Source organism: Sceloporus undulatus, chromosome 1 (genome assembly GCF_019175285.1).
Source record: "Sceloporus undulatus isolate JIND9_A2432 ecotype Alabama chromosome 1, SceUnd_v1.1, whole genome shotgun sequence".
Taxonomy (NCBI): domain Eukaryota; kingdom Metazoa; phylum Chordata; class Lepidosauria; order Squamata; family Phrynosomatidae; genus Sceloporus; species Sceloporus undulatus.
The window spans coordinates 203,266,083-203,278,262 of record NC_056522.1 but is presented as its reverse complement, the minus strand read 5'-3'; the positions used below and the strand labels follow the sequence as shown (position 1 = coordinate 203,278,262).

Genomic DNA, 12,180 nt, shown 5'->3' with positions numbered 1-12,180 from the left:
AAAGAGATTCCTTTCCAAGTTCTCTCTCTTAAGTTGCAGATCATTTTGTGATCATTTCCATCACAAGAATTTAATTTACAAGCTGTTTAAAAACTCATTATCCTGAGCAAATTGATTGTTTTTATGCAATAACATACTATAAGCAGAGCTAGAAGATCTTAAAACAATTTATTTCAACAAATTCTAAGATTACAAAGAGTACACAGGTACACTGGGCCCTTGCTTTATGCAAGGGGTCCGTTCCGGATCCCCCACGTAAAGCAAATATTGTGTAAGCTTGAGCCCCATTATATCCAATGGGGCTCATGCTCGACTTGCGGCCGCCGCACACCCCACAGCCACACGCGCCATTCGCGAACCCCATTGGATATAATGGGGCTCATGCTTGCTGCGCGGCAATGCGCACATGCAGGGCACATGCCCATTTCCCAGGCGGCTTCAGTGGGTTCATTGTAATTAGTTATCTGGACTTAAGAATCCAATTTGGTAGACATGGCAATACCAGTCCAACATGCTTCCAGCCTATCATTTATCATTTTTGCTCTGTTAACTGTAGAAAATAGTACAGTTTAGAAAAGTTACTTTTTGGAGATTACAATTCCCAGAATCTCCCAGCCTGTATGACTAGTAATTAGCATGTCTTGTTAAAAAATGTTGCTATCGCTGTTAATTGCCATCAAATTGTCTTTAGCCTATACTGACCCTATGAATGAGAGCCCTCCAAGACACCTTGTCATCAATTGCCTTGTCCAAGTCCTGCAGATTCAGTGCTATGACTTCCTTTAATATAATGAAGTCTTCCTCTTTTCTGACCACCTTCCACTTTTTTCTAATGAGACATGTCATTTCATAACATGTCCAAAGTACAGTTTAATAAGTCTGGCTTCTAGGGTTTCACGTAGGGCCCATTCATTTTCCTTTGGAGCTGTCTATGGGATTCTTAGAATTCTCCCCCACCAACAAATTTCAAATGAATTTATTTTTTCCCCTGTCAGGTTTCTTCACTATCCAGCTTTCACAACTATACATAGAAATTGGGTCTATATCTATATGCTAACCCCAACTAGAAAAGACCAGTTGAATCCATGGGATTCAATGGAATCCTTGTAACTGGCAATTAGATAGCAATCAAAATCATAGCATTTAGTTTTCCTTTAGAAGGATAAAGTACTCGATACCAAAGTGTTTGCTCACATTTCAGTGTTGCACTGAAAGAAATGCCATAGAAAAATTTAAGTCAATTAAAAATGTTTCTCAGTAGACACCTCTCAAGCAACTGAGAGTGAAAAAAACTCAAAGTTTAAGGTAAACATACCTGTAGTGTAGATCCAAATCCAGTATTAGTTCTACCTAGGGCAGATTTATTGAACTCAGTGAGATTCATCTTATTGCTTATGTTATTAGTATGGACCTTATCACATCGACAAAAAAACAACTGCTCCCCAATGAAATAAAGTTGGGTTGCGGGTTGCTACCAGGAATTATGGCATGTAATTTGCCGCCAGTTATTTTGGGCAATTGCAGCCCAGCTGCAGCCTGAGTCCAGGCATTCTTCGGAGGCCACTTTTCAAAGACAGAAAACTTCCATTGGGGAGCAGTCGGATTTTTTGTTGATGTAACAAGGTCCTAAGTGTGTTCCTAACAATCCCCCATTCATCTGAGTGGGTCTGCTCTAGGAAGAGCTAATGCTCATTTTAGCCTGCACAATTCAAATTTATTTTGCAATATTTCATTTATTTTTAATCCACAGAACACAACCAAGGGTGCATCTACCCTGTAGAAATAATACACTTTGGCGGGTTACAGACCGCCTGTTTGGGGCGGGCTGTACCCGCCCCTTTCCCCGGTGTATCTGGGCCTCAGCGGCTAGACCGGCAGCCACTGAGGCCCCGATCTGCCACTTTCCAGACTGCAGGGAAGCGGCAAAAGGCCACTTCCCCGCAGCCTTAAAAGGGGTGTCCCTGGGGCTTCAAGCCCCAAGGACACCCCATGGCGGCGGGGAGGAGGAGAAAGGGGCCTCTTGGCCCCTTTCTCCTTTGGTCTACTGGGCGCAGCTGTGTGAAGGCTGCGCCCAGCGGACCAAACCAGGAAGGAGCTCCGTTTCGGAGCTCCTTCCTGCTCCGCACTAAGGGCGCACTAAGCGCCCTGGCGCAGAGCGAGGACGTCACGTTCGCGCCGCCCCGTATAGAGGTGGTGCGGTCGTGACGTCCTCATGGCGGCGGCCGTGTGGAACAGACGCCACCATTTTGTGCGCGCAGAGTGTGCACTATGGTTAGGGGGGTGCAGAAGCACCACCCCTTTCTAACCCTAGTACGTGCTCTGCGCGTACTTTCCTGCCCGTTTGTAACGGGCCTTTGACATCATTTTAAATGCTTTAGCTACATCCTATGGAATCCTGAGCTTTGCAGTTTTATAAGGTCTTTAGCCTTCTCTGCCAAAGAGTGCTGGTGCCCCACCAACTGCAAATCCCAGAATTCTGTAGGATAGAGTCATGGCAGTTAGTGGTGTCAAACAATACTGTTTCTACAGTGTAGGTGCACCCCAAAAGTTGTAACCCAGCTGCAGCAACTGAAAAGAAAGCTTGGCCAAAAGTTGAGAATATGGTGGTTATCTGTCATTGAAAAGCCAAGAGTAGCTGCCATGGCCCACTCCTGTTATCCCTGACTCCTTGGCCACCTCTTCCTCCCTCTGCATCTGGTAACTGCAGAAGAGACCGTTTTTAAGAGTTGGAGCTCCATCAGGGCAAGTGGGTTGCCTTCTACCTGTTACCAGGCTTTGCTGATCTGCAACATAGCACCATCCTGCCAGGTCTTCCATATTAGGCACATCATCGACCATAGCTTGTCCATCATGGAAGTGGAGGCACACAGCAGGTGACACATGGTGGCTTCACTGGCATCAGCCTCAGACTACACCTTCTTATTCTTCCTGACAACCTTGGCATGGCCTTTGTCAGCACTGTTGGCAATTTGGGCAAACACCCAGCCCAGGTACTCCACCTGCGCATGCTGCACATGCTGGGCGTTTCTGTCACCCAGTCTGTAACTTTTCATGCTGATACATCTGTTTCAATAAAGGATAAAATTTCCAATAGATGTGAGTGATGTGCAATTGTGATGTGCCAGACACATCAAGCTTGTTGCATCATTCACACTATCCAATTGCACACATGCTCAACAGACCATGCTGTTTCATACCATCCCTGCATTGAATTTCTCTCCTGGAATTTCTCTCCCATTCAACTTAATACTGTGACCCTGCATCATTCCACTAATTGGGACTCAATGCTGAGTAGACATTGCATATATTCTGATCAACATTTGATTTTTCCAGTAAAGGCACACCCTGTCTGTTTTTCAAGCACAGGCAGGATGTACTCCTATGGCTGAAAGTAAAGTCTGACATTGGGCACAAGCTTTATGCAAGATAGACTGGAGCTACTCTTAAGGATGTTTTGGACTTGCTATTTTAAGCAATCAAATATTTGTATCAGGGGGAATTATCTGCACATGCTGTCTGGAAGGATCTTAGCAAAAATGGCATAAATGTTAAGAGTGATTCTAAAAATAACAGCTTGGAATCTCCCTACTATAGTGATCAGGATCTCTTGATTAAGGACAGCATCATTGCCTGGAGAGCCGGTGTAGTGTTAGCGATTTGAGTGCTGGACTGTAACTGCTGGGGACTAGGGTTTGAATCCCCACTCCAACAAAAAAACCACAGAAGCCCCTAGGTGAATTTGGGTGGGCAAACCACACTCTCTCAGCCTTAGAGGAAGGCAATCCTTTGAAAAAAATTTTTGATATGAAAGTCTCATGATTAAGTTGCCATAAGTCAGAATCAGTTTGAAAGCATATAAAAATAACAACAGCAACAAAATTGCCTATAGGCTGATGCTCATAACATCAAGGAGCTTGCTGCTTACTGCCAACATTCACTGTCAGCATCACTGCCTTTCCTTCTTCTACTCCTCCTCTTGTTCTCTCATCTAAGTAGTGAAGGGAACATGGCAAATGCCTTGCCCTCTCCTTCCAAATAGAAGTGTGGGTTGAACCTAGATTAAGAGAGCAAGTGAATGGGCAGTGGTGGCAGAAATATGGGAGGCACTCAGGAAGTGGGAAAAGTTATTGATGGCACCTTGGCAGAGTGCTGCTCAAAATCTAGAGCCATCTCTGCTTGTGGGGAAGCCATAGGAGAGCGCTCTAAGATCTAAGGGGATTGTGTGGTGTGGCAGCATGGGCCAAGAACTGATAATAGAAAGATAAAGCTAATAGATGAGTTTGGAACAGGGCCATCTGAAGAAATTTTGCTGCTTCAGAAAGAGCAGCAAATCACATTCTTGTCCACCAGCTGGAGGTGATAATAATTTGCATTAGGAATGTAATTGGGGATGTAAGCCTTCACTAATTTTATTCTTGAAAGAAGAAACAAGTAATTTTAACAATTTAGTTACCGATGCGAGAAACTATTTGCATTTCGGGACTCACTCTGCTCAAAATCTGCATGTGTTATTATTGCACAGAATATAGCTTTTTCTGTGGAAGAAAAAATATTTCTGTGCAGAAGTATTATTTTCTACACAGAAACTTCTTTTTTCTTGCATAGGAAATGCTGTAGTTGGGAACTTATTCTGTGCAAAATTCATTTATGATATTTTTGCATAGAAAATCCCCTGTTTTATATGCAAAAAATTATATGGAAATTTTGCACAGAATAAATTCTGAACTATGATGATTCTCATCTGGGCTAGCTGATGTTGGAGAAACACTTTTTGAATTTTGTTTTGTAAATTCAAAGAATCCTTCCAACTCTAATTTGCATAGCATGGTATACCTCAGCCTAAGGCAAGTGTATGGTACACAAATCCATGCAAGTCATTTTGCCAAATGAAGCAGAAAGCCCTACAATCCTCAAAACACTGTTTTTGACAGGGGGGAAAATTAACAAACCAACTACTGTTTTGTTGCTCTGCTGCCCCAGACAGCTATCTCACTCTGCCAAATGGTAGCATCCACTCCAGTCATGAACAGAAAGAAAATTCTACTGTCTTTGTATCAAGCATTGAGAAATGAGACATGCTCATATAGCCTCATCATACAAGTAATTTTTTTTCTAACGGTGAAAGATCTTCATGCTCCAGGAAAAAAACAAAAACAAAACTGTTTTATAATGGGCAAGCAGAAACCTTTCGCTTAAGTAGCACTGTGAATCATCTCCGTAATTAATAAATGGAAGTAACCAAGCATCAAGCTTAACAGATAATGCAACACATATCTAATGTATTGAAAGCCCTAAATATCCCCCCTTTTAAAAAAGAAAGCAACTGAAAGATTAAAAACGCCAAACAGAAATTTAATTTTTTTTGCTTTCAATAATATTTTTCTAGCCTTATTCGTTCCCCTTGAATATTTGCATATAAATTACTGTTTTGCAATGTGGGTTTTGCAAATAGAGTATAAAAAGTAATTAAGAGCTATCAAAATATATCTCAAAGAAAATGGGCCAAATTATTGATAGTGTGTGTCTTCGGAGAAAAGAAGACTTGCTCTGTAGAGTGGATTAGGTGAACCATGTCCCAAGTTCTCTAATGTAACTCAATGTGACCTTTATTATGACAAAGAACAGTGCTTTGGCAAGCCATCAAGAACCCACGGATAATTTCACACAAATCTTATAACCCACTGCCACACACATTCAAAGGTTGATCCAGATTAATCACAGACTAGGAGGTGTAGGAAAGACTTTCACGGAAAACTCTGCGACAGCTGGCACAACTTTAATACTCAAATGCACAGGTTTTGCATTGGTACAGATTACCATTGCACTGATATTTCTCATAGAGCATGCCTGCTATGTTACTTTAAAAAAGGGTATCTGAGGGAAGATCATTATGAAAGAAAAAGTAATGAATCCAGTGGCAAGCTGTGGCTTCACACAGACACAAGACAGTAATACTTGGATCCAGAGGAAGTTAGACTTTGTTGTTATTGTTAGCTGCCCTTGAATCAACCTTGACTCATGGCGACCCTGGGTATGAGACATCTGCAAGCAACCCTAGCTTCCACTGCTATGCTTAGTTCTTGTAGATTCAAGTCTGTGGGTTTCCTGATTGAATCCATCCATCTGGCATGCGGTCTTCCTCTCTTTCTGCTGCCTTCCACCTTTCAAGTATTATCATACTTTACATTATACTTGTCCCATATTATTGGATAAGTTTCAATTTGTGCAGCCTGAGGATGTGGATAGGATCCTTGGAGAAGTAAAGGGAGTGGTGAATGCTTCACTGCAGCAAGACAAATTTCCATCCTGCCTAGAGGAAGCTGTGGTGAAGCCATCACTGAAAAAGACCTCCTTGGATCCTGCCATCCTTGACAAATATCGGCCAGTCTCTAATATTCCATTCTTGGGCAAGGTTCTGGGGCAAGTGGTAGCCTCCTAGTTCCAGAGATTTCTAGATGGAATGGATTACTCCTAATTGGCATTCTCTCTGGAGCTAAGATCCATTTCAATCTGGCTTCCGCTCTGGCTATGGCACAGAGACAGCTTTGGTCACCTTGGTGGATGCCCTTTGCTGCAGACCTTCCCCACCCACTCCCATCCCCCCCAAAAGCAGGCGAAAGAACAATCTCACTCAATAACAAAATAAGTACCTTGTCTTTCATGGAAGCCTTCAGGAGCTCCAGACTAGATGTAAATGCCCTCTCCATCACTTGAAAAGGCCTGACTACCCTACAGAGGCCTAGAAAAAAACAGCATGACCTATAAAGTCCTATATGGCTTAGATCCAGAGAGAATGCCAATTAGGAGTTTTATCCAAAACCAGACAGTGTGGCCCATGGTGGAGGGGGGAATTGCCCTCTTCCCTTGCCCACACTGAAATTGCCTATCTCTATTTAGGACACTAAAGCTCAAAACCTGTACTTTGGATTACATTAGAAAACAAACTGGGAGTATGTGGCATTCTGTTGGCACCACTGTTCCATGTACCCATTGGTTTTCTCCCCCAGACAATTATGCTTCTGAGTGTGTTTTGAATGCACTACAGTTTTCAAGCAGTCTAGTCAAGGACAAGAAGTGAACAGTCCACAGTACTTTAAGGGACTGATACATACTCAGTGACTGTGTGGCTTGTGTGTACAAGCAGTATATAGTTTAACTCAGGTGCTAACTAAAATATGACAACAAATATGGAAAACAAAATGATGGCCAGCAGGATCAATATACATCCGCATTCACAAAAAAGGAGACAGAAAGGACTACAATAACAATAGGACCATAGCACTAATTTCCCGTGCAAGCAAAATTATCCTCAAAATTCTGCAGCATAGACGTAAATCATATATGGAGAGAAGACAAGAGGCTACTGTTAGAACAGAATATAAAGAAACATAATGGTTTCCAATTAGCAAAGGATTCAGGCAACGCTGTGTATTATCACCCTGTTTGTTCAACTTGTATGCAGAAAATACCATAAGAAGAGCTGGTTTGAACTTGGAAGAAGGACTGAAGATAGGAGAAAAGAACATCAACAGCTAATAACACCACACTACTAGCAGAAAATGTCATGGGCTTACTAAGGAAGGTCAAGGACGAAAATGCAGAGGCAGACTTGTTGCTGAACACAAAGAAAACAAAAATAATGCCCACAGATGATCTACATGAATTCAACCAAGACAATTAGGAAATAGAAATAGTTAAACATTTCCCATACCTAGGTGCAAACATTGATCAGAAAGGAGACTGCAGTTAAGAAATCAGAAAACTAAGAGTGGGAATTCCAAGGTACGGCCATGTTAATCTGTAGAATCAATACGTAGAGAGATTTGGTATCACCTTTAAGACTAACTGCCAATTTCTTTCTTTCAGTTAGTCTCAAAGATGCTACAAGATCTGTCTACATAGGAATGGGAAGTGAAGCCATGAAAGAACTAGACAAAATCCTAAAGACGAAAGATATACAAGGGAATACTGAAGTTACAAAGGTCCAAGCCGTTGTATTCCCCATCACCTTGTGTGAATGTGTGAGCTGGACAATAAATACAGTGGCTAGAAAGAGAATCAACTCATTGGAGATGTGTTGCTAGGGAAGAGTGCCGATGATACTGTGGATAGCCAAAAAAACAAACAAACAAACAAAGAAATAGGTCCTTGAACTGATCAAACCTAAACTCTCCCTGGAATCCAAGATTATTAAATTGAGGCTGTTGTACTTTGGCCACATCATGAGAAGGCATGACTAACTGAAAATGCTAGGAAAAGTAGAAGGCAGCAGAAAGAGAGGAAGACCAGACACCAGATGGCAAGACTCAATCATAGATGTCACAGACCTGAGTCTGCAGGAAGGAACAAACCAGAGCAGTGAAGGACAGGGGGCCTTGGAGGTGTCTCATTCATGGGGTCACCATGAGTCTGGGTAAATGCAAAGGCAGTTAATAATAACAACAAAGTATACTAATATTTAAAATACCAATAAAAGCTACTCCCTCTCCAAACAAAACAAAACAAAACAAAACTAAAACTACTGTTTGGGGGAGAGAACTTTTATTACACTCATTTATTTCTCTATTTTGGGATTCATTTCAACAACATTTAGATACTCTAATCAAATCCTACAAAAAGTGATTGTGATGAAATTTGCCCGTGAAAACAACAAGGTCTGAGAGGAATTCCAGCATTCACATCAGCACTATAACAGGGTGTCTGTCTTGTCTGTCTTACCTTAAGCTTAGCCAGGAGAAGTTCATGATCGTGTAACAACTTTTTGGTCTCTTCTTGATTGCTGCCAATTTCTAATAAATTTGGTACTGATTCAGCTAGCTGGAGTTGCACCCATTTTCCACACTGAAATACAAATATAAATACATACTGTTCTAAGCACAATTTCTCCACATCTTTCCACAGTGGCTTTGCATGCATGCATGAGCTAAGTCACAGAAAATATGCTTAACATTAATTAAATTTCATTCATTTCTGTAGCTCTCTTCTAAGTATGACTTTGTGTGAATCCAACCCTGTCTTCTCGTGTAGTTCAGAGATTATGTGATGACATATTAGCTTCAGCAAACACATGAGGGCTAAACTGATGGAAACCCTGTGTAATTTCCTAAATCTTGCTGAACTTATGCTGGTAGAGCAAAATCAGAGGCAAATATGGCATTTTCTGCTCTACTGAATCAGAGGTTGTTATTTTTCTCCAAGAAAAGTGTTTCCCTCTTACAACAAGCAAGTCACATGTACATCAGTGTTTGTGTTAACTGAAATCTTCCCTCATAGTGGTGCCATAGCAAAGAGTGTGTGAGAATTCGGATGTTTACAGCTTGGGTCTAGGAAGGGGTGTCACTAGGGGAGTGCAGTGGTGTAGAGTGCACTGGGTGACACCCTACTCTGGGGTGTCATTCGGTGGGGTAGTACACTTAGGGAGAGTGGGCAGCTACCTTCTAGGTCTCATGTGGCCATGGCCATGCAGGACTCAGAAGGCCAGGGGGGCTGCTGAGATGGCTGAGTATGCCCCCATCTTTCTGCTTTGCTGCCATTCTATGCACTGCAGCAGCGAGGTGGGAGGGTCCCTTTTGGTCCCACCTCCAGAAGCCCCACCTCCCTGCACTGAGTGATGCCCCAGGCAGGGACACCATCGAGTCCAGGTTATTTGATGGAGTGTATTCCCCCCTACAAACCCACCCATTTTGAAATCTGCTGGGAATACAAAAGATGGCCTTCTCAGTGGCTGCCCCATGGCTTCAGGACTCCTTCTCCAGATAATTTAGACTGTTACTGTCTCTACTCATTTTTCTTTTTTCTCTTTCTTTTTTCATAAGTTGATGGTGGCTTTTCTGTTTCATCAGGCATTTGATGATTGAATGCATAAGGCCCATTTCACCTAAACAAAGCACTTGATTTTTCTAAAGCAGACCTGCACAAATTGACAGTAGGTAGGGGGCCAAAATTAAAATAAGCTAAACTTCTTCGTACTGCAATAGGTTTTAATTAAATATTAATTAATTAATTAATATTAATTCCATCCTCTTCTGCCTGGCCCTTCCTCCTCCATATGGTCGTCTCCTCAGGAGTAGGCCAAGCGACGGAGGAACCTGGAAATCATTCCACATCCTTGTGGGCCGCCCAAAATCCTTTGGTGGGCTGCATGCAGTCCCTGGGCCATATGCTGTGCATACCTGTGTGTGTGTTTAATAGTTTACATTTTCACTGTTTTAATTTTTTTTGGTCATCTAATCTTTTTAAAAGTTTTAAATATTATGAATTTTAAACTATTTTTTAAAAATATGTTGAAAGCCACTCTGAGCCTCAAATCAGGGAAACTACAGGATGAAGATGGTGATGATTATCACCATCATTTTATCATTATTATAATATATTTTGTACTCAGAATATCTACTCGATTACCCACTCCACCTCTAATGTATCCATGTCAGAGAAGGAAAGTTGAAGGAAGATCCATGGAAGAAGAAAAGAGGATATTTGAGGCTGTATCTTCCTCTCCATGTTCAGCTCTGATTCTACAGTTGGTGGAGAATTTCCAGTCAGCCCAGAGCACTCTCCCAGACACCAAAATGTGTCACTCTTCTGTTTTGAGAGAGGAAACATGCCAAGCATTCCCTTTAATACTGGTGAATTACTTATGTTGAGATGGTGTTTTAAAGTAAAGCTAAATCATTCCAGTCAAAGCTCAAGTAAGGTCTTTCCTCTTTCTAAAACAGAGATTGATGTTTGCATCATAAGTGCATTAATTATTTTTCTGTGCATGAATGTCAGAAGAATTCCTTCAAATAATTCACTTACACTGGATCAGACTAGTGCCTTTGTGTATTTTGGATGTAACTTCAAACATTTACAGAAAAAGAGTTACATATTTTGAAACAACACAATAACAATCAGAGGCAAATCATACAGGTGCATAAAGCTGTTTCTGTAGACATCGCCTTGCTGTTTATTTAATGTCAAGTGATATCTCCTTAAAGAAAATTTAAAAAAAATCTTGTTTTGGACTGAATAAATTATTTAGAGTGATGCTAAATTGGTTTCTTAAATACTTTACTCAGTATGAAATCTTTAGCAAATTTTCTCACTCCCATCCTGAAGTCATAAAACAGCATGTTTCTTGATATGTTGTCTCACTCCTTCACTGCTCTGTATCAGTGCTGCATCAGTTCATCAAAAATGATGAAAACAGGGAACTGCTCGATGGCACAGCAATATAAGTCCAGGTGTTAAGATCCATTAAACTTACCTTGAGTATCGCTATGATAATTCTGCAGTCTCCAGCCTGAACAAGAACAGAGCTAACCGTGGTTGTGGAAGATGGGCCATCAGAACTGTCATGGCTGGACATGGTGTTACAGCAGCAGGACTAGGCTTCATGTAAAAAGGCTTCCTCTCCACAGTGGTGTGAATCTTTTGGTCATTGCAAAAGGCAGCAAACAGGGTGACTTGGCTTCATTCCGTGAAAGAGCTCAGCTAACACTGATTGCTCTGCCAAAAGGAAAGAACAGGAGGTTAAAAATAGACACCCCCATTGAGCTTATCATGAAGGAGAGGGAGAGACACGACACACCCCCAGTTTGGTAGTTTAACCCCTAGGTTAAACTGCTGTTTCTCTTAGCCCCCACCCCCCAAAAATGAAATGTCTTTCTTACGAAATGTCTTTCTCTTTGCTAGGAATGAAGTGCTACATTCTTGGGACAAGGAGCAAAGAAAGACAAGCAGTGGCTTTTACCAAATGAGAATTTGCTATCTGTGAAGCATTGTTTACATTATGCCTTGGACCGAACCATCTTAGAGAAGCTTAAGAAAACCTGAAGGACCATCTTCAGGCACTCAGCCTAAAAAATTAACATGCCGGCAGGAAGAGTGTGGGAACTGTAGTCCAAAAAAGTAACTTTACTAAGGTCTTTGCCAGACAACTCCTTAAAACAAAGGCACCGGAACATTTCAAATATGTCCAACACGTAAAACACTACACCATATAAACCTATTTACTTTTTGGATAACAGCAACCAGAATTCCTCAGCTAAAATGGCAGGATTCTGAAAGTTATAATGTAAAAAGGTAACTTTTCTAAGCTGATATTTTTCTGGTTATTATGAGGGGTGCCAAAAAAAGTAACAACAGTGCTCTTAAAAATGTGCTGTTTCCTTGTTCTTGTTATTCAACTGTGAATATATC

At 41.5% G+C, this 12,180-nt stretch overlaps 1 protein-coding gene across 5 annotated transcripts in view; it reads right to left on the bottom strand.

Moving 5' to 3' along the window:
• The window catches only part of CCDC141 (coiled-coil domain containing 141), a 142,981-nt gene that overhangs the window by 117,944 nt on the left and 12,857 nt on the right, over positions 1-12,180 (bottom strand). For all 5 annotated transcript variants that reach the window (XM_042444894.1, XM_042444863.1, XM_042444876.1 and 2 more), the window contains exons 2-3: positions 11,246-11,487; positions 8,719-8,841 (exon numbers count right to left, since the gene is read on the bottom strand). In XM_042444894.1, coding sequence (XP_042300828.1) covers positions 8,719-8,841; positions 11,246-11,347 — 225 coding nt within the window. In that variant the 5' untranslated portion in view covers positions 11,348-11,487. The remainder of the gene's footprint in view (positions 1-8,718; positions 8,842-11,245; positions 11,488-12,180) is intronic.